Source organism: Nannobrachium achirus, assembly GCF_963921795.1.
Source record: "Nannobrachium achirus genome assembly, chromosome: 9".
Lineage (NCBI taxonomy): Eukaryota > Metazoa > Chordata > Actinopteri > Myctophiformes > Myctophidae > Nannobrachium > Nannobrachium achirus.
The window spans coordinates 38,901,098-38,924,782 of record NC_137818.1 but is presented as its reverse complement, the minus strand read 5'-3'; the positions used below and the strand labels follow the sequence as shown (position 1 = coordinate 38,924,782).

The window sequence follows — 23,685 nt, the reverse complement described above, 5'->3', positions numbered from 1 at the left end:
ACATGGCTGCCATGTTTGAAAGATGGGGTTTGTATGGGGGTTAAACATGGAATTTCACGATCACGATCATGCCTACTACATTTTTTGGGGTAAAAATATAAAAAAAAAAAAAAAAAAAAATCGGGGCCCCCCTCCCCCTGAGGCCCCTGGGCGCGTGCCCACCCTTGCCCAATGGTAAGTCCGGCCCTGCACACACACACACACACACACACACACACACACACACACACACACACACACACATACACACACACACACACACATACACACAGGTTTGTATACATCACTTTTAAGGACATTACATATAGACTTCCATTCATTTTCTGTGGCCTTACCCTAACCTCTATCCCTAAACCTAACCCCTAACCATAACCCTAAACCTAACCCAAACCGTTATGGGGACCTACTATTTTGTCCCCACAATGTCCCCAATGTCCCCACAAGTGACATGCAGTCCCCTGATGTGACTGTGTGAACAAGTTTTTAGTACCCAAAAGTGATGAAAACAAACAATCACACACACACACACACACACACACACACACACACACACACACACACACACACACACTTAAATTGATGCAATATCGTTTATTTATCTATTATCATAGTAGGCCCTTTACAATCTGATAAGAAACCATTTCCAGGAAGGCAGTTACACTACATGAGCTGGCCACATGTACAGTAATCAAAGTATATTCCTGATAAGTTATGCTCTTTGATCAGTTTAATTTGATCACAATGGATCAATAAGACAACCTTGATCATTCAAAAGGAAATTATGTATTTGTATTAATTAAGACAAAAACTCAAAGTCTGGGTGTAGCAGAATACATTTAATATACAAATTTTATTCAAACATTGTCATCTTAATTTTGAACAATATACAGTAGAGTTTAAAACTAAAGTTAATTGTCCGAAATGTTCTTTGATTCTACTGACTGCTGTAGAAAATATAAGTATACAATATATTATACAGTAGCCTATGGCAATATCGAGAATATCAGCCCCCCCAAAAACAAAACAAAGAACTCCTGCATAGGCTGGGTAAGAAGAGCCAAATAACCTCACATGAACCACATGATCAGTGTGAACAAGAATACAGACTGGTTAGAACAGGGGTGGGCAACTTTGATGATGGCGAGGGCCACTATATTTCCACCTTCACTCCAGAGGGCCACATTGCATATTGCTACATCCTACTTCGTCATTCTAGTATCTCATGCATACAAAAGATGCGTTTTGAGCTCGTAGATCGGTTATTTTTGCTTCTTTTGAATTGGAATCCTGAATTATTTGTTGTTGTTTTTGAATTGGAATCCTGAAATGTAACATTTTTATCTAATTTCAAATGCATTTAGTTATATAGTCATGTTAACTTTATGGACCTAAATACAAATACATTGGACATAAAAAAATACATTTTAATACTACTATACTAGTCATTAAGCTACTAATATAGACTGACTGAATTAAACCAGGTCATGTTTGGAATTGTAACAGCTGAAATCAATAATATATCAGTATTCCGGTATTAACCTGCGGGCCACATTAAGTGAAGGTGGGGGCCGCATGTGGTCCCCGGGCCGCCAGTTGCCCATGTATGGGTTATAATATTAAACCCCTTCTTGAATCAGTTTCATGAAATCAAACTGGAATGGAAATACAGGCAGCTACACAATATCCTCTGAAGAGGATGACAAGATGAATCAATAGTGGTTCATGAAAAGGTGGTCATATCAGAATAAAAAAATACAGCTTTTACATCATGCAAGTTGATGATGACGTCAACATAAACCATAATAATTTCAACTGTACACAGGACGCATGGCAGCTCGTTGGCTGTTTATTTATCAGGCTCTGAAAAGTGCCCTAAAATCCCAGAAGATTTTCCATATAATATGTAAACATTAGTGGTGAAGGTTGTGGTGTGGAAAGAGTTTTGTCGCCGAGTTATTATAGTTCTAGCAAGAGAGTCTCGGTTCTTTTTGGCAAGCAACACTGTCGTGCGATGGAGCATAAATTAAGCTTTAGATATAAGCCAATGCGTTGAGTGGTTTCTCTTGCTAGATGCACCACTCGTGTAAATGTACCAGGCTACATATCACTGAAATATGCACAAAGAACACAGTTGTCTCAATAAAATGTTGCTCTCTCGAAAGTATATACACATACAGTACTTCAGTTACTCATCACATAACTAAAGGGTTTATCATAAACATTAAGTGGATGGTAAAATCGTCCCAAAAAAGATAAACCATTAGGGGGGTATTTTGCAAATGAATAAATTATAAAGAGAACATGTACAAAATATTTGCATTTAAGATATAGGCCTATACAATTTTAATAAGATGCCAATTTATTTCCTAAAAGCCATACAGACTTGGGATAGCTTTCCAGTGCCCCCCTATAGGCTGTATTCTGTACCGTCACTAGTCAAAGCTGTACTGAACACAAGCCTTACTTAAAGCTCACTATAAGCTCGTCATGGAGGCAGAGTCTGAAAAGAGACTCATTTTTATCTGAATGCTGGAAAGCAAACCATTCAGATCCATAGTTGGTACTGGACACAGGATTCACAAAACAGTGGATTAATTATCATATCATGAAGTTAGAAATGACTGGGCCCTTACCTAACGGCATTGTAAGAAAAACGTTCAGTGTCATAAAAATACATTTTGTACACAATAGAAGAATTTAAAAAAAGTTTTCATTGGCACAAAACTACATTGCAGCAGATTCGTATTCTTCTCCGTCCTGAGAAGTATTCGTCATCAGTAGCCATTTCTTTTAGAGAAAGGTCCCACCCCCCCCCCCCCCCCATGAAAAAAAAAAAACTTAAAGAGTAACCCTCTCTGTTTTTCTTCTTTGTGTTGTACTGTACACTGGTCACAGTGTTAAACCTATAGGCTGGCTAGTGAATGCTATCCACAGGTAAGCCAGAAGGACATACAGGGATATGGACACCTGAATGATTGTGATTCTCAACCTTTTTAATTTCAAGGACCCCCAGTTTGATATGCATTAGTCCACCGACCCAATTTCATACCATTTCATTTATGTTTTATCTCAGGGATCCCAATCTACACTGTAAAATGCTCTGAGCGTGTACATCCACAATCTTAGTTTCCATTTGGTGCCCAACTATAAATAATTTAGCTGGGGACCCCCTGGAACCCCCTCAACGACCTCTGGGGGTCCCTGGACACCACGTTGAGAACCACTGTCATACTACAACTCACAGCAGTCAGCAAACAGACCTCGAAATGCACAAAGCCAACATACAAATATTCCAGTTGATCCAGGTTTGATAACATGATTCATCTCAAATATAACATCCGAGACATCCTGAAATAGAAAGGTTCCAAAGAGTCACTTTGTAGAAATAAACATACTGCAAAATCCTGATAATTTAACCTTTCGTACGCTTACAGGAGGTCTGTCTTTACACTCTTAGAGTTAAATTAACACTCAAGACATTGCAGTGTAGGAAGACTAATATACAGTATACATTTGTTGAAATGTCTGAAAAAGAGGATATACCGAATGCCGCTTTCAGTCGGGCACTGCACAGCAAAACCCAGAGTGATATTTAACTTTAACTTTGAAAGAGTTTAGGATATGAAAACCTAAGACGATTTTGTAATTTGTTTTCTTGTACAGGTTAATACCTGCTGAAGGTTTAAGACATTGCAGGGTAGTAAGCAATGTAATTGCAGATAATCAAACCCACAATCAATAATGGGTGTGTTAGATTTAGGTCAATGTGCAATCATAGATGGTAGTCAACTAGGGGTGTAACAATATAGTAACTGAATTGAAAAACCTATTTTAATTTGCAATGATCTATTATATCGTTTGCAAAAGCAAAATATCGTACCGTTTTGGCTTTGTATCGTATCGTTTTAAAATGTGGTAATCAGTATCGAAACTAAGTATTTGTGCCTTGTATCTGGCAATTTTAAGAGGGAAAATTAAAAAGAGGGGTCTAATTACCTTTCCATTCCATACAGCTACTCTTGGTCTATCGATATATGTGTGTAATCTCTGTGTTCATGTCAAGGTGGGTTTGTCCATATGTGTTGAAATATAATGTCAATTTATTTGCTAGATAATCACAGTGTTTACTTCCATAATAATAGATTTTTACACGTTTTACACAGATTTAATTTCTTTGCTAAATAGTTACTATATTGATTTTAATTCATTCGTATCGTATCGCCATGAATGAACCAATATCGTCCATGTATCGTATCGTTAACCACATATCGTGATGCGTATCGTATCGCAGTTAAAATGTATCGTTACACCCCTATAGTCAACACATGTGCACACCTACAACACACCCATTACTATTTTATTATCTGCATCAGCATTGCTTATATCATGGTGTACTATGAAGTCAGTCTTATGCAGTCTGCCATTTTTACCCTGCTGTAGTATTTAACATGAACCAGAAAACAAACCACAAAATCAGCCTAGGGATTCATGCACCTTTAAAATAACACTCCAGATTTCTACTGTATGCGTTGTGTCCACAGATCCCTCCCTTGTTCCACCCATCGGTAAGGTTTCCATTTGGTTCAGAGTCACAGCCACAGTGTTGAACCTGACTAACCACAAAGGTCAATCACATGAACCGTCACAGTCTCACAGACTAAGACAGCATGAGCAAGATGTGTCATGAGGAAACATTGCAAACACGAGGGAATGAGACATGGTCCGTTGACAAAACATGAAGAAAAAGTCTTCCTGTAGGTCAAAGAATACAAAAGAATCGTCCTGTCCTTTTTTATTGTTCTCATATTCCTCAGAACTGACACCATGCAGAGTGTGACAGTAATAGTAGAAAGATGCAGGTACTGAAGGTGGTTGATTGCTTTGTTACGTCACTGGCGTTCCCAGATGCCAGAGAGGTTGATGTCATTAATCGTACCCAACCGTTGTCTCTTCTCCCCTTCTTAAGCCCGATTTGTACTTCGTCGTACGATGACATCGCATGCCAAAAATAGCTAACGCTGAAGCTCACAAGGTGTCTTATCATGACGCCTTTTGAGCTTGCAGATCAGCAATTTTTGGCCCACGACGCAATCGTACGACGGCGTATAAATGAAGCATTATACATAGTACACAGTACATGCCTGCACACGCATACCTTCATGACCATGTGCTCTAAAGCATTTTACATGCTCACGAGCATTCACGGTACACACACACTCACACACACACACACACACACACACACACACACACACACACACACACACACACACACACACACACACACACACACACACACACACACACACACACACACACAGAATCTGCCCATTTACAGGTTCTCTCCTGGCTGGTACTGGGGCTCTGTGGATGTGAAGTAATCTTCCAGGAAGCCCTGCAGGTACTCAAACGTGGGTCGCTCCTCCGCTTCCTTCCTCCAGCAGGTCAGCATCAACTCATGGAGGGACTCGGGGCACTCGGCGGGGATCGGCATCCTGTAGCCACGCTCCACCTGGTCCAGCACCTCCCGGTTCACCATACCTGCACAGGAGAATAATAGACCCAATGATGTCATGTTGTATTCTTAGACAGCCATAACTAGGGCTGTCACAATTATTACATAATCGTCTAGTCGATTATTTTTCGTCATAATCATTCCATGTTGAAACATTTTATTTTTTAAAAAGTAAAAAATAGATTGGCTTGTAGATCGGCTATTTCCACTATCAATGTTTTTTTTAAAGGAGTAGTTCACCCCCAAAATGACTTTTTTTCTATTGATTAGTCAAACCATGGAGAGTAGAGTTCAATAATATTTTTTGGTTTTTGTCACATTCCTAAGTCACAATTTTGATTCGAGTAAATTTACCCCCATTGATTCCGGATGGGGACCCGTTTCGAAACGGGTCCCCATCCGGAACGAATGGGGGTACATTTATTGTTATCACATTTTTGTCTTAGGAATGTGACAAAAACCAAAAGAATATTATTGAACTCTGCTCTCCATGGCGTGACTAATCAATAGAAAAAAAGTCATTTTGGGGGTGAACTACTCCTTTAAGTATAAAGTTGTCAAATATGTCAGTCATTTCTTTGTATATTTAGGTTATGTGTCATATCTACCATGTGCAACTTCAAAGCCTAAAAGCCAAACAAAAATGTAATTGTTAATCGCAATTATTTGAGTGACAATTAATCGTCATGTAAAATGTCATACTCCTGACAGCCCTAGCCTGGCTAGCCATAACTGAGATGGTAGAGAGGCTGCCTGGGAATTGGAAGGTCACTGATTTCAAACCTGGGCTCGCCCAGTGTATGTGTTTAAGTGTCCCTGAGGGAGACACTCGACACTTAACAGCTCGTCTGAGAAGCCATTAGTTGGGTGAATAACAGAAAAGGTACTTTCCCCTCCCCCGGGGATCAGTAAATACTCTTTCCTTTTAGTGACTGCTGTGTTCACAGTTCCATAATCACCATTTCATCCCCAAGTCTATAAACAAAACTGAGTTTATTGAAATGTTACTAGTGTTACTGAGAGCAGGGGTTTTCAAAGTGGGTGACGGGGCACCCTGGGGTGCCGTGACGGCAGTCCAGGGGTGCCGCGAGATCATTTGATAATATTTGGAATTTATTTGGACACTTAAAAAAATATTTAGTATCATTTTAAACTTGAAGTACAAAGTTATTTTCAGTCAGTTCTAACCAAAATGGCTATTATCTCAACGTTTTCCTCGCAACATAAACGTCATAATTCATCATACAAGACTGTCGCACAAAACTAGTGAAAACAGCCGATCTACAAGCACACAACGCCTCGCGATGCGAGGCGTTGTGTGCTTGTAGATCTGCTGTTTTCACTAGTTTAGTACTTTTTATAGATGATAAGTACAAAACGAACGCTTTTGGACATACAAGGTTTCCACCCGACAACGACGATATGGGAGTGAAAATTATAATGTAGGGGTACCTCGGATTAAAACAATATTAATGGGGTGCCCTGAGACAAAAAAGTTTGGGAACCCCTGACTGAGAGCATTCATACCTGGATATGGCACCCTGCCTTTGGTTGCTAGTTCGGTCAACAGAACCCCAAACGACCAGACGTCAGACTTGATAGTGAAGCGTCCGTAGAGCGCAGCCTCAGGAGCTGTCCACTTGATGGGAAACTTGGCCCCTACAACAGAACACACAGGTTGAAGCTCCATCCTATACACTGTGTGTGTGTGTGTGTGTGTGTGTGTGTGTGTGTGTGTGTGTGTGTGTGTGTGTGTGTGTGTGTGTGTGTGTGTGTGTGTGTGTGTGCGCGCGCGCGCGACGTTGTGTGTGTGTGTGTGTGTGTAGCAGTTCATTAAGCCAGGGGTTCTCAAACTGCCTTATACCATGATCCCATATTATGAGGGATGTATTTTGGCGACCCCATCAGCCCCCGCCCCCAGTTCTCGAGAGGCGGCTCACGTTACCGCAGTGGCGATGCTTGCAATAATGCTCTCCCCCTCTCGGTAACCAAATGAACTCATGGTCCATGTATTTGCTCTCCAGTAAAAACTCTTTTAAGCCACCACTAAATCAGTTTGTGCCTCGGCTGGTGTGTGTGTGTGTGTGTGTGTGTGTGTGTGTGTGTGTGTGTGTGTGTGTGTGTGTGTGTGTGTGTGTGTGTGTGTGTAAAACCTGGGATGTTAACATGACTGCAATTGCCTTCACAAAGTAATGTGTTGTCAATACCTGTCCTGAACTTGTTAATCTTGTTAAACTTGCCCCTGACAAACACCCCCATATATTATTTAAAATAGAAACTAATATTTACTTAAACTAAACTGAAAATGTAAAACACTACAATTTAGGCATTTAGCAGACGCTCTTACTAAATAAAAGCAAATGGAAAATACAACTATAATAACCCTGGATCAGACCCCTACGCCTACGGTCTGTTTTGCAAACCATACTCTAGTACTGCACAGGAAACTGTTGCATGTTTTGATACTACAGTATTTGCAGTTTTTCACTCTATGGGAGGAAACTGATAACAAAAAGATAAAAAAGAGAGAAGTTACAGCTTCTGTAACTTCTCTTGTTGTCCATCAGATCATGGACAAGAAAACTGGCCAAAATAATGCAAAGGAATAAATTACAAAAATCAACAGTTTCACTCAAAAGGTCAGGAAAATAGTTATTTCAAGGTTGATAATGGCATATTTCCAATACTAGATTATGCAGATATTGCCATAGAAACTACTCTTCGTCCACAAAATCAGGTCTCCTTTTAGAACCCATCACTGTTTTATGTACCAGTTGCTAAATGGGTTAACACTAAGACACTATCACTGGTTGCCATTTTTAAATAGTTTTTTGTTAACTATCCTTCTTTCTTTAAAACAATAATTCCATATAGATAAAAGTCTAAGCTCTAAGGCAGTATCCTGGACCCAATTTCTAAAGGGTGACATATCCTTAAATATAAGCTCTGAAACAACCTGCCCAGTTCATTTAGATCTATTGCATCCCTTTTTGCTTCTCTCTCCAAACAGCCTGCTCTTGCTTCTAAATATACATGGCATATGGAAGTAAGAATACTGAACAACTGCTTTATTTTCCCAACTAAAATCAACCCAAATCACTGTTCAAGTGATGTATTCTTTCTTTCTAAATGGACCTATTGAAGTTTAGATAATATCCTACATGTATACATCTACATGTATCTGGTGAACATATCAGTTGGTGTGGGAGTAGCTAGGTCTGGGAGAACCTTTGTATGTGTGAATGCAGTTGTGTAGTTTTGCTTTATGCACTGTATAATTGTGCCAAGGACCTCCTTGAAAACAAATAATGGTTAATCTCAAGGGGTTATATCCTCCTTATTAAAAGGTGTATCATGCTGAGATGAAAGAAAACTAAATATGGCTTTACTTTGGGCCATCTCATAGAAAACATAAGTAAAAACTAAAGGGCTCCAGCATGATCGTCATATCATATAACGTCATCAACTGTGGCAACATGATCAAATCCAAAGTAACAATGCAAAGGAATACATTCAATGTTAAGTGCACAATGCAAGGAACTGACTTGAGCCAATCGCAACTCTTGCAACCAAACAATTTAAAGCCAGTTCACACCAATGCAGCTCCTTGCAACAGCCATTGGAGGTAACGGTTGCAAGGACTTGCATGTTGCAAGTAAGAGTTGCAAGGAGTTGGATTGGTGTGGACTGGCATTTAAATTGAGCAATAATTCTCAAAGTGCTCCTTGTGCAAAATGAGTGGAAACTTTAAAAAGTTATAACATTTAATAGGACAACATCATAACCGGTACATGCTTAGAAACTTTCATGTGAAAATAAATGCTGAAATGGACTCTCATAACAAAACATTTGATTGATTTTTGTGTGACAGTATGTTAGTGATCACACAATTTTTGTATCATTATAAAAACATTTTACGCAGAACGAAACAGCGTGCGTTTAGATAACATGATGACATTATGGAATCAGAGGCAAGATGAGTAACACAACAAAGTGTATCGTGTTATACTATGCTGTTCAAGATGAAAGCTCTTTTGTACATTTACAACTATAATAGCAACAACATAGGCCTCCAGATTTAAAAGTTCATTTACATGTTATTGTTGCCAATGTTGGGATGAGTTGTGAAAATAGATGCACTGAAGCGGATCGTATGGTTCAAGTTTAAATAATTTCAAGCTGAAACACAACCTCCCAGTCTCAGTGTGGACACTAACTTTAAGACCACTGATACTTCAGGTCACCAATATTGGCCACCAACATTCCCAACAGCCAGTTCAAGGTGGGAATGTTATGCGGTAATTCCGCCACGCTGTTCTATATAAAAGGTAAGGGCACGGAATGGGGAAGCAATGTTGTTCTGCCATTAACCTGACAAAACATCTCAATGGAATTTTTGCTGCTATGGCGCCTGAATTGCAAAACAATAACCGCTGGAGTCATAGACTTAAGTACTGTAGATCATCAATTACAGCTTAACTAGCAACCAATACAACACTGTTGTAGACCTTGACATCCTACGGCTCTCTGCCTTCTTGTGCGATGTTTTCCACCAAGTCCAGATCCTGCATTTGCTGGATGCAATGTTGACCTCCTTGGAGTAATAGCAATCCAAGCTTGCCATCACACACCCAACTATGGCTCTCTGCAGTGTTCAGTCAAGGACATTATGAACAGGAAGGGAGCTAGCTTGTGTATCTATCCACTTGTAGAATCCCCGCTGTGATCATAAACCTGTTTGTTTCACCATTTGCGGTTATTACCTTAGCATGTGTGTTGTGTGCACTGCATAGCCTCGATGCATGGAGCAAATTAAGATAAACCATAAGATAACCTACAGTATAAGTGCTGACAGGTTGTTGGACTTCACTTTTGTGATGATGAGCCTGAATTTAAGCAACAATGGAGCGGTTTGCTCGGCATCAGATTCAGTTCTAGTTGCTACTAGGTGAGGATTGATGGCACCATTCTAGAGATTCATGTACATCCTTCTTTGCAACAGTGCAATGATGCCCCTGACTTCACAACAATCACAAAGTTAAGTATGAAGAAAATATGAAAGCTAACCAGCGCCCTCCAGTGGTCTTACCTTGCCTGGCAGTGTATTCGTTGTCCTCTATGAGGCGGGCCAGACCAAAGTCGGCTACCTTGCACACCAGATTGTCTCCCACCAGGATGTTAGCGGCTCTCAGATCTCTGTGCACATAGTTCATTCTCTCCACATAGGCCATTCCTGAGGCAATCTAAGGAGTGGGACAAGTTGTGTATATGAGAGACAGAAAACTATGTTAAGTATTGTAAGAAACACTAAATACAGGTATATCATGCAGTGTTGTACAACGTATTTTATGCTGACCTGCGAGGCCATGTCTACCAGTTGAGGGAGGCGGAGCATTTTGCCCATGTCCCCTTTGAGAGAGTCCAGTAAGCTACCTGTTAATGTAGATAAAAACAATATCAGTCACAATAGACTTTGTGTAATGACAAATATTTAATCATTCAATACACATGAGCTTTTCCACATGCTTGCAGTAATGTCTGAACGTTTGTACTCGTTATGATTTCCGCTCATGGTAGACTTATTCTTCGTTGCATGCTGGGGTCGTGTGCCAGAAACGGCAGATTGACAAGTTCACAACACTGAAGGACAACTTTATCCCAACATATTTTGAGAAGTGGGGCCCGCGGCCAAAACTTAATACGTAATTTTGGGGGTCCTTGACATGAAGAAGTTAGAGAAGCACTGATTTAGAAGAAGGATTTAGAAGACATTTATAGCATTGGGTCAAAATATTCAAAGTTCATGATTTAAAAAAAATAGCAGATCTACAAGCTCGCAGCGCTGCACCGTGACTTTGTACATCTGCTATTTTTTTAATAGTTAAAGCATAAAATAATGGTTAAAGTAATAATGCGTTCCAGGTCAGGCGTTTACCTTGGCCCATGTACTCTGTCACAATGTAGATGGGCTCCTCCGACACCACAGCATAGAGCTGGACCAGCTTCTCGTGTCTCAGCTTCTTCATGACCTGGGCTTCCTGGAGGAAGGCCTCAGGAGACATGGTGCCAGTCTTTAGTGTCTTGATAGCCACGCGTGTCGTACCGTTCCACGTTCCTGTTGAAACACTTTTGTTCACTACATTTGATCAAAAATCTATCTTCCGATCACCTCGACAAAACATGGTGGAAATGATCAGTAAGCCAACCTGGAGAGATAATTTTTACTTTTGCGTAGAAAGGGTCAAAGGTCAATGTAAAAATCAAGTGCAGACAGGTCGGATTCTCATCTCAACGTGTTGGAAACTTTGGGGTAGAAAAGGTCAAAGGACAAGGTCACACTCTAGGGCGGGGGTTCTCAAGCCCCCATTTTACATTTTGTTGCAACCCCACACTTTATTTAAAGAGCAATTTCAAAGTGGAAATAAAGAATACCTTGAATTAAAATCATACATTGTTGTAGCCTCGCATAGCCAGACGAATCTGTCATTGCAAAGAAGATTTGCCCTTGCGTATCAAGACGGTAATATGTAACAGTACAAGATGCCTTACCCATCCAGACCTCTCCGAAGCAGCCCTGTCCCAGTTTGACGTCGAGTTTGAGAGAATCTCTGGGAATCTCCCAGGCGTCCCTGGCCAAACCCTGGGTCTGTGGCTTCAGGACAGGGCATACCTCCGTCAGACTGTGACACAACCCGTCGGCATGCTCTGGGAGATGGCAGAAAGCAAGAAAGTAAGGTACAATTTTGTTCTTTGTTTAAACAGAGGATGAAAAACAGCCAAAAGACACACACATCAAAGGTTCTTCTTCAGACCAGGCTCTTCTTCAGACCTCCTGTCTGGGTGGCTCGAAACGTCACCGCTGAAGTAAACTATACCTTGGGAGCATCATTGGTGTGCAGACTCTTTGTATTCTTGTTCTTATACATTTTATTCTTTGCAATAGTTCAATTGGTACATTAAATACCATCAAAACAAGTTTTCCTTCCTGAAATACCTTTTTTCTTATCATGAGTTACAAAACATTGAACACAATAAAATAAGTTATGTCAAAAGATCAAAATCAATAAAAACAGCAGAACAGTAAGACAAGGTGGTGAGCAGTTCGCTGAGAAAGGCAGTTTTGGAGGATGGGAGGTCCATGGCCTAAAACAGGGCTCCCCAATTAGTTTTCCCCAAGGGCCGAATTATGTCTAGGCTACCAAGCCGAGGGCCACAGCATTGCGGGAGGCGACGGCGGCGTTCCTGCTACTCCAGCGACAGTTCAGATATCGTCGTTGTCGGGTGAAAATCTTGTAAAACCGTTCGTATTGAATTTATAATTTTTAAAATGATTTAAACTAGTGAAAACAGCCGATCTACAAGCACACAACACCTCGCGGTGCGAGGCGTTGTGTGCTTGTAGATCTACTACTTTTGTGCGACAGCCTTGTATGATTTGCGAAAGAACGTACGATTTGGAGATACGAGATTTCCAGCCGACAACGACGATATACTAGTGTAGTGTATATACTGCTCTTATACCACCATTATTACTGGGGTTGGTGTGGGCCAGACAGTAGCCCCCCAAGGGCCGCAAATGGCCCGCGGGCCGCCTATTGGGGAACCCTGCACTAGACTGTAGACTTTCTGGTGTGAACTCACTGCGGTAGTGATTGACCAGCTGCTGGAGGTTGCTGAACTGCGTGCGTGAGGTGATGTAGAAGCCCCCACTGTCCAGCTTCCTGATCTTGTAGTGTTTCACGTTCAGCCCTTTGGTGTTGTCGTAGTCCAATACAGACAAACAGTAGGCACCTGGAACAGATTAAAGTAACCATGACAACCACAATGACAATCATAACATGTATTTAATAAAAAATATATTTGCTTCTAAAGGTGTGAAAGAAAATCTTCATTTTCCTTTTGTCTTTAGATTTCATATTTGCTGAAAGATTGTCAGACATTGGTCACATTTGTGGCAACCATATGGGTCTAAGTGAAATCACTTTTGGGTCTGATTAGTTTATATGCCCCTAAATGTGAATATAATTTTGGGTCGATCATAAGATGTGTTTATGATGTTTGGCATTTTTTGGAACCTAGGCCCCTCCTACAATACTGTCAAAGCCATTCATAGTGTCATTCATAGGGCCAACAGTGGCTCAGGGGTAGAGAACCCGTCAGTAGATACATGGAGGGTTCCCGAAGGGTTCCCAGCTCGATCCCGGACTCCCCCAGAGTTAGAGTCGAAGAGTCCTTGAGCAAGACTGAACCCCTAGTTGCTCCCGGTGAGCAGGTTGGTGCCTTGCATGGTTTCCTCTGCCATCGTTGTATGAATGTGTGTGTGAATGGGTGAATGTAATACACAATCTCTGTAAAGGGCCTAGGATAAAGGCCCCATATACATGCACGATTTACCATTTTATAGCCAATTGGTGTGTATTATTAAAACTCTTTATGACACGTTCTTCACATGACTCCAGAGATATTCTGTACCGATTCATGCTAGTTTTGGACAATATGTGTAGGAGAAATAGCAAAAAGCGTGTGTTTAAAGAGAAAGCAAAATGGAGGGAAATCTAGTCATGCTCCACGAAATCCAGGGTAAATTAACTCATTCTGGGCGATGCCCGTAGAAACCGTAGATTTCCCGCTGTACCGCGGTGCCATGCCCGTCGAACCCGGAAGTTTAATTAGCTTTAATCATTATGAAAGGATTAAAAGTATTATCGCAAATTTTCGCTGATTCTGGCTCTTTAGGCCAGCCCCCCTAACTGTATCCGGTCATTTCCGGTCTGGACCGGATCTAGCTTTCCGTATCCGGTCTGAGCCTGGGCCATAGTCCCGCCTCCGTTGGTTTACAGTGTAACAGAGGAGAAAGCTACTCGGCGATGGAACACTCGTTTTTCAATCGGATTTTTGCGTTTGGAAACTTTGATCCAGTCTCTACACGCCTGGATTATGATCCCCGCACATATCGTGCGTTTTGTGCGCGAACGTGTCCACTTGTTACCATAGCGCACAGTTGGCTTTTTTCAATGCTTTTTCATGTAAACACTGGCGGATAAGCAGGAATACAGCGTGGCAACGGATATGTCTATTTCAATGGGGGGTTTTTTATTCGAAAGCTTGTCACCGAGTCTACAGTCTACTAGATGAGTCGCGCACAGATTGTGCACGATGCGTGCGCGTGCCCACGTTAAAAGGTAAGGACAATTTGGCAGCTGCTTACTAGAGCTATGTTTAAAATGGCAGCAAAATTGTTAAGCAGACACACATGGACAGGAGAAAACCTCAGAGAAGAAACAACTCAGAACAATGACCTCATCCCACCACCAGATGGCAGCCTCATTGCAGTGAACTGGCATGACAGTCTCCAGTCTCTGAGCAGTCCCAGGCCCATGCCTATGCCTCTTCCTTCTCTCAGTGTGTGAACAGGGGCGATATGGCCCTGTGACTGTACACTGACCTACTTCTATCTGGCTCACCCCCTAACAAAGGCCTCCCCCACTGCTCCTACACAGCCACCCGCTCCCTCTCCAGCAGCAACCCCTTAAATCCTCTCCTCTCCACACATGCCACAGCCACGTATAATCAGGTGCAAACACACAAATATGAACTACTAGCAGGGATCCTGTGCTCAACTCAACACATGTGCATATACATTCATGCATGCGCAAATGCATGAAAAGGTTGAGGGCACATGCATGTACACCCCCCCCCCCCCCCCCCCCCACACACACACACAGTCAGTCAGTCAGTCCTTGGGGAGTCGAGTGTACCACAGTCAGCACAGCAGCTGTCTATATCACAACCACCTCTAGGCTGTGTGGCACATGCTGCACATCAAACCTTTTCTCCCATCTTTTATCTCCCTTGTGAACCCAAACAACCACACGGATGACGAGCAGCACAGTACACAATAATTACACAGCAGGGAATCATACTCAGCGGATCGGATACATGCAAATGGTTGAGGTGAAGCTCGACAATCAACAAAAGAAATCTTGTAATGTCAGAATAGAAATGTCACAAGTATGTGAACAATGCTTATGGCTTACTGTATCATCAGTCATATAATCATTGATACTGATGTAGGATGGATGCAGAAGAGTGACAACCACCCACACCATCCTTTTCCCACTTCCCCAGGCAGAGGCGTCAAACTCACCTTTGGTGGTCTCGCTCTCTCTCACGAGGAAAGTCCCTCTCCTATTCTCCAAACTCAGCAGCAGCCTCTCTGAGTCTCGGCGTGTAATCTTGCCAAAGTACCACCTAGGGAGGCAGGGAGAGGCACGTCAGGGAGGCAGGAGGGGTGGACAGGGAGAGGACGGGGAGAGAGGGGACGGGAGGGCAGGGTGAGAGAGGAAGGGACGGTAGAGGTTTGGTAAAAGGACGCGTGCACGTGAAAGGGAAGGAGAGAGGAAAGTGTAAGGATAGAGAAAGAGTCGTTGATAATGGCCTCTAAAAGGGCACGATTGAAAATAAATGCTATTGTCTCGAGCCCCATTCCAGATGCAATGCATTGCATACTGACAGCTAGAGCATTACAGCTGCTTACCTGGATTCCACAGTCAATCTGAGGTGACTGGCGGTGCAGTAGACAAAGGCAAAGAGAAAATGGAGCTGTTAAAAGGGTTAGTTTATGGTCTAATGCAGTGATTCTCAACCTTCATTTCAAGGACTCCCACTTTTATTTGGATTAGGCCACAGTAGGGCTGTCTTCGACACAGGATTTATGAAGTCGATTCGAGTCGCGGGGGTTAATCCGACGCGTCGACGAATCGTTTTATAGTCTACTTTGTGTAAAAAAAAAAAGAAAAAAAAAGTGTTGCTTTAAACCACGTCAACATAATAGAATAATACATTAAGAGATGAATTGAATACACAGTGTTTTCGGTGATATCGGTGCGCGAGCACAAATGTTATCTGCATAGCAGTGTACAACCATAGAGTTATAACACACCGTTAAAACAAATAAAACATCTCCGCTGTTTCAACTCTGCCCCGTCTCTCTGCACTGTCTGCAGCGTGCAGTAGAGATGAGACATTCGCGAACGATTCCGCTCTCTTGAACGGCTCTTTTAAATGAACGATGGGATCCAGTCCGCAGTCGCGGGACACAGAGCACTGACAGAGTAATGAGTCAGTGTCGAGAACGGATTCATTTCAGAAAAGGATCATAAACAGGTGGAGGCACAGCTCCCTTTTGAGCCAGGAGTGTGGACATGTCATGGACGCAAACACAGCGAAACACAATCATTCATCATGGATTACAACACTGGAACAATTCAGAAGCACTTTAATTAGAAAATGTAACTTGTAGCCTACACTTGTGTATGTTAATTTGACTTCAGAAGATTGTTTACTACTTCGTGGACGCGCGTTTGTGCTGTGGCAGGTTATTTAATATGGGATTTTGACAGCGTGCTTCCTCCTCTTAACGGAACACTGTCCCGGCTCTGAATGTTTTAACGAAGCGGCGGTTCTGAACTAGCCTCGTACCCGCCCCTCTTCCAGAAACCATTTCATAATCCTCCTGGAGAACGAAAGTTGGTCGTTTACTAGGCTAGTTCTGAACCGTTCTGGCCGTTCCGTCTCACTTTCAACCCGACGCTGGTGCGAGACAATAAATAACTGTTCGCCAATTGCTACTTCTCATTGGAAGTACATGACACCACACCAGTCCAGCAGTGCACCGCAGTACTGGCAGTAGTAGGCTATAACTGGTGATATAAAAAAATATATATTTTCGCTTCGACTCAAACAATTGGCGTCGATTCCCGGGGCTTAAAACGACGCGTCGTATTCGTCGATTTTTAGAAGACACCCCTAGGCCACAGGCTCCCTTTTGATATCTTGATATTGTGATCTTTACCTTTAGGACCCCAATCTACACTCTAAAATGCCCAGTGTTCATAGAACGCTGGAACGTAAGAATGGAACCAAAAGGACCAGTAACAGTTAATTTGGTTCCATTTGTACACTTCAAGTTACACAACTGTAAGGGTTCCCAACTATCAGTCATTTAGCAGGGGACCCGGTGGAACCCAGTCAAGGACCCCACTTTGAGAACCAGTAGTCTATTGCAATAGCAAGTAATTAAGCATCTGTTTGCATGTACACAAAAAGTGTGCATTCCTTCAGGAGTATTAAGCAACACTGGGGCTACGCTGGCAAATCCTGAGTGTTGATTTAACTCTTGGAAGGGTGTAAAAAAAATGGATCGGTAAAGTCCATTTTGGTCCAAGTGCTGAGGCATAGGCACCGACTTCAAAGTCAAATTCAGTTTAAAAACGGAAATGAATTCTCTGTAGAATCACGCATCAGGCTGCACTTTCTTTTCCCCTGGCTCTCTTGATGAAAGGAGTAGATAAAAGAGATAGCAGGGAGTAGAGACAGAGAGAGAAAAAAAGGAGGGATTTACTCTTCTGCTTGGATGGAGTCAGATGGAGCCACATAATTGCTGGGGATATACCCGCTCTCTCCAGTGGTCAGGGAGCGGGCCAGCCACCAGTCGCCCTCTCTGTGGAGATGAGATGAGAACACACATCACACATCCAAATGACTGAAGCCTGACTTATACTAGTGCGGGTGTCGCCAACCTAAAATAGCCAGTTGACAAGCTCACATGAGCTTGTAGATCTGCTATTTTGGGTACACACCTGCATTAAGCCTCATACTGTAGTATGACTGTGTCACTTTGCCACCAAGAACCGATCTCCAAGCTAACAACGTGTTGCATCACAAGGTGCATGGAGCATAAATTAAGCTTCATGAAAACACGTCTGACATTTACAGGGCTCAAAGTGAAAAAAAAAGAGAAAAAGAAAAGAGGCCATTCATTAACCACCTATTTATTGTTTTGGATTGGATGCGTGAATGAATGTTTATGGGTATTTCTTGTTAAGTGATTCAGCAGAAACTGAGCAATGTTGATAGCTTGTTAAATATAGGCACAGGTTTTTTCCACGGGGGCTTATTGAACTGATGGTGTTAGTCCGGCATTGACATCGGTGCTGATACTTGGCTGTGACTCATAATGGTACATTTGAATCATTGTGTGTCGATGCTGAACTAGAAACTGGAAACTAGAAGCACATAAAGTAACTAGTGGGTGAAGAATGTAATGATTATCTATCTGAAAGTCTTCTAATGACAGACAAACATGCGTTTCTAGGGACATGGGCTTAGGATGAGACAAATGGTACCTACACATTAAAATGCAGAGGGGGTTCATTTAACTCAGAACACAGTGTTATGTGCTACAGCTTATCAGGGGCATGCTGCCTGAGCTTTACAGCACCGGATTCAAGTGTAAGAATCATAACCATCAAGTACAATTAATGTGTGTTTACAATTCCACCATTATCTGCTGTCGACCTGAGATGATTACAGTGCTGCAAAGCCTTCAGCCAACATCCCTTGACTGCTAAAGGAGCTTGAACAGAGTTATGGGCTTTAACACAGTGCTGTTATAGTGTGCACACACACAGAGAGAGAGAGAGAGAGAGAGAGAGAGAGAGAGAGAGAGAGAGAGAGAGAGAGAGAGAGAGAGAGAGAGAGAGAGAGAAACAAGTGGAGGAACACAAGCATAGCATAGCCACATACAATTCAAGAGAAGCTTCACAAACCTGCAGTTCACCTTCCTCCTAAAATACAAATGTGATGACATGCCATTGGAGAGAAAAAGGCAGAGGAAGAGGAAGGTTAAAAAGAGAAGGCGAAGAAGGCAGTGGTTGGAGATAGACACATGTTTCATAGCAGAAGCAGAATGGCAGAGTACACAATACACATTTATAACACGAGTAGACGCACTTTAATACTTGAGCCTAATGTAAATTTGCAACTCACTAGGGGCCAGCCTGTTTTTATTATTCCAGGAGCAATTATTGCATATGCTTCGGCTAATGTATGATGCCAAAACTAAAATATTTAAATTTCTACATAAGTCAGTGAGAAGGCAGGAATCATAATGAGGCAAGAGGGGTACAGGGGGGGGGGGCGGCATTATCATAACAAAAGCCTAGCATATCACCCATTGTAAATGTGATACATTGTGCTATTAGCGCAGCAATCAGAAAGCCAAGACAAAGATGGACTCTAATTTGGACGCAGCGACCCGTTAAACACAGGTTCACTAATCTTATAGTCAGTTCACAGAGTCTGGGTGTATTTGACCTAATAACAATCCAGGCCTCTGGCTCCAGGGCCAGATGCACCAATAATCCACTATTGTCCTCAGCCTCGTGCCTTCTAGGTCAGTGGCTTGTTTGCAGACAACGTACAACTGGGGGTTCAGCGGCATAGCATGGTTGACTGAACCTCCACTGATTATAGCAAGCCCCACTTTTGAAAACAAATTAGGATTGCATACTAGTGCTGTATGGATTTCTGGGATATTGCTTTGGACACCATCTGCAGAATATTGCCAGGAGAGAGAGCAGAATAGCAACATCTTTGCCGTGGTTATCTATCCAGTAAAATATCATCAGCCAGGGAGTGCCTTTGTGAATGAGGAAACAAGAGTGTGCAGAAACTTGTCAGTTCACACAAAACAACTCCCACAGAAGTGAGGTCTTTCCTATGGTTACAGATGAGGCTATGTGTACGTGTGTGGATGTCGGGGGGGTTCTGTTATTTATCAAGTCTACATTTTGCTGTATTATCCTTACGTGTTGTTCACAATCTGTAGTCGTTCACCCTTCCTGAAAGACAGATCCGAGGCCGTTCGGGACTCATAGTCATATAATGCCACAAAGGTTGTCACGCCTCCTATTGAGAAAAAGAGGGATTACAAAATGTATGAGTCAAATTGGATATAAACAGAAAACTGCACAGTAAATCCTAGAAATTAGATTTTTGCAAGCCACAAAATAAAAATCACTTCTCAGCAAAATCCGGAGTTATTTATTTAAGATTACATTATTGTTATAGTGTTATAATCAATTGAAATCGATTAATTTGTTGCCTTTTGAACCCCACTAATTGCCTTTCCTACCTCCTAGGGTGCTTCTGTTGGGTGAGGTAACAGTGTTGTTGTCCACGCCCCCAAACAGGGTCAGCTCTGCAGTGCTGCCTGTGGGCTGAGAGGTACGCAGTCCTCCGTCCACACTAGGGCTCTTGGCGGGGGATAAGGACTGCTGCTGGGTGGTGTTGGGCTGGTATCCCCCGGCCCCTCCCCCAGAGTTGAGGTTGCCATCCAGGCTACGGGTGCGTGGGCCTACATCCTTGGGCTTGCTCTTGGAACCCCCCATGGCCTAGGCCTAAAGGATAGTCACAAACAAAGCACAAACATGGCATATAAGTCATGATACAGCAGTGGTTCTCAAAGTGGATTTCAGGGACTCTCTAGGTTCCTTCATGGGCATCTAAATTGGCCGTTAAAAGTCTGTAACTTTGACAGTGTACAAATGGAACCAAATGGACCCGTCAGGGTCCATTTGGTTCCATTTGTACACTGTCAAAGTTAAGGGGAGACCTTCAAATTTCAAAGTTTGAAAACCACTGTGATAAAGAATATAACATTATTGTAAGAAAAGAAAAGAGTGGGGGAAAAAAAAAGACTTTTCTAAAATGAGCTTGCTTTACGTTTCATCATCGACTAAGAATAGAAATCTCAACTCCGGAGCAAATTCCTCTCACTGTGTGAAGACCAGATGCAGAAACCAGAGATAGATTGGAAACCACAGCTCTGAACCAACAGAGACGCAAGGTCATGTGTGAACCACACAGACCAGCACTTCCCAAAGGACGGCCTGGCAGCTGCCACACCCCAATTTTCCTCACGGACATGAGACCCCCCCACCACCACACGGCACACGCACGCACGCACGCACGCACGCACGCACGCACGCACGCACGCACACGCACACGCACACACACACACACACACACACACACAGAGTACACCAATGAAGAAACAACATGTGACACCCGCCCACGTACACAATACACATGTGCAATTTCCACACACGCAGATAACCAAATATGCACACAAACGTCGCGCATGCACCTCATGACTGACAACTACATTCCAGTGTCATAGCATGACACAAAAAGAAGACCTAGTTCTCGTTAAACATAATGATATTTCGTAATAGGACTTGGTTTAAAATTGGGAAACTGGCCACCCCCACCTTAAACCTTTATAGCAGTGATTCTCAATTCTTTTTATTTCAGGGACCCCTAATTTGATATACATAAAACCAGAGACCGTTGGATAAGATTTGGTCCACACCCGTAAGGGTCCATTTGGTTTAATTTTACACTAAAGAGTTAAAGATCTATAAGGGTCCATTTGGTTACCAACTGTCCATCATTTAGCCACCTGGAACCCCTTCAAGGACCACTGATGGTCCCCGGACCACTGGTTGAAAACCACTGCTCTACTTGACATAACTCTGCATTCTGCAAACGGTACACTATACTATACTGTAAGCCACATGGGAATTTAGCATTTTGTCGAGGTATAACTTAAACTATGTGGTAAATCTAAATCCTCTCAAGTCTCTCCGCCCTACTCGGGCACGTGAAGCATCTCAGACCCCTGTAATCACATCTCAGCACAGGGAAGTTACACTAAGCCAGGGATAATTTAGGGACTGGAGCCCCTGCTATCATGGTCACATATAGCTACAGAGGGTTTCGCTAGGAAATACGAATTTAGAGAAAACCCCAAGTTGCAGGGTTTTCACAGTCATTGTACAGTCTTGGGCCTGAAGCTCCGTAGAAGGCAATAGGAAAGTGAAAGAGATGGCCATGTCGTGACTCGTTTAACTTGTTTCAGAGGCAGCCACTGACTGTCATGCGCCGACAAGAGCGACAACATCCCATTGCTGTTTGTTTGTTGCCATTTAGGAGCCTGTGAATCCTTTAGCTAAGTTTGAAACCAGATTTTGCATGAGATGCCAGTTTCATTCATATGACATTAAGCCCAGACAAGCTACACTACAACACACACCAGTGCTGGGATGGCAGCCTAAAGCCTCGTTCAGGCCAAAGATGTGGGACGACACAAAACCATTTTAAGCCGATTTATACTTCGCATCCGTAACACGTTATGAGCTTGTAGGACAACTAGTTTTTGCGGTGCATACCATTGTATGATGGAGCATACATTTTTGAGCTGAATCACCCTTATCAGGGACAGAGTGAGACATGCTCAAGAGTCTGAGGAACATAACCTCTGTGTGGTGGAAACATTATCTCTATATACAATTTGAAACTGACAGAACGGTGCATTCGACATACATACATACATACATACATACAGACGACCCAAAGCAGTCCAATTGGCTAGGACTGATCACGTGGCACACGTGCCGACGTCCTCACGTCACACCAGCGCCATACGTGCTGACGTAGAGTCAACACCAGGCTAACAGTTAGCTAAACAAATGATGTACTCACGTTTGCATAGTCAATAGCACTACTGTCCACATTCCAGTACATTCCATCACTTAGGCACGAGTCCCGATCACATTAACATAATCTTCATGTATGTACATCCCATTACAGCAACGTAACGTTACTCTTTTTAATTCGCGGAGTTCTTCACCGGAAGTGCGTCCGGCCGTCAAATATGTCCGACCGGAAACGTGGCTGCGGCACAATAGTTCCGCCACAATAGTTCCCCCCCCAATTTTTTTTTTTTATTTTTTTTTTCAAAAAACTTTTTTTTTTTCAAAAAAAAAATCTTTTTTTCAAAAAACTTTTTTTTTTCAAAACACTTTTTTTTTTTCAAAACACTTTTTTTTTAGCCATATGAGCTTTTCATGTTAACAACGAGGCGAGGGGGCGTAGATGTGAGCGGCGCGTAGCGCCGCGAACCTCTAGTACTGTACAAAAGAGGAGAAACAAGGCTCCAACAACAATGTAAGGCATGGTTCCCCAATTAGTTTTCCCTAAGGGCCGAATTATGTCTAGGGTACCAAGCCGAGGGCCACAACATTCCAGGGGGCGACGGTGGCGTTCCGGCTACTCCATCGACAGTTTTCGTCGTTGTCAGGTGAAAATCTTGTCCAAAACCGTTCGTTTTGAATTTATCATTGGTGATTAAGGTAGTTTGCAATTGTACTGAGTTAGCTAGTTTGGTATCTATGGGAGCTTTTTAGCTGTAAACCCCATTGTTTCTGATCTGACTCTGTGAGTGGCTGGCCTGTTCCCACTTCCTCCCCCCAATGAGCATGTCA

At 42.5% G+C, this 23,685-nt stretch overlaps 1 protein-coding gene across 1 annotated transcript; it reads right to left on the bottom strand.

The window, feature by feature from the left end:
- Positions 1-5,332: 5,332 nt before the first annotated feature.
- On the bottom strand, positions 5,333-20,748 carry src (v-src avian sarcoma (Schmidt-Ruppin A-2) viral oncogene homolog; the record flags this gene model as incomplete). The annotated part of the gene is made up of 11 exons (XM_080733129.1): positions 5,333-5,541; positions 7,043-7,174; positions 10,605-10,758; positions 10,872-10,948; positions 11,451-11,630; positions 12,065-12,220; positions 13,157-13,306; positions 15,663-15,766; positions 17,919-18,017; positions 20,167-20,266; positions 20,493-20,748. The coding sequence occupies 11 exons, from the start codon at positions 20,746-20,748 to the stop codon at positions 5,333-5,335; spliced, it is 1,617 nt and encodes a 538-aa protein (XP_080589255.1).
- Positions 20,749-23,685: the final 2,937 nt, after the last annotated feature.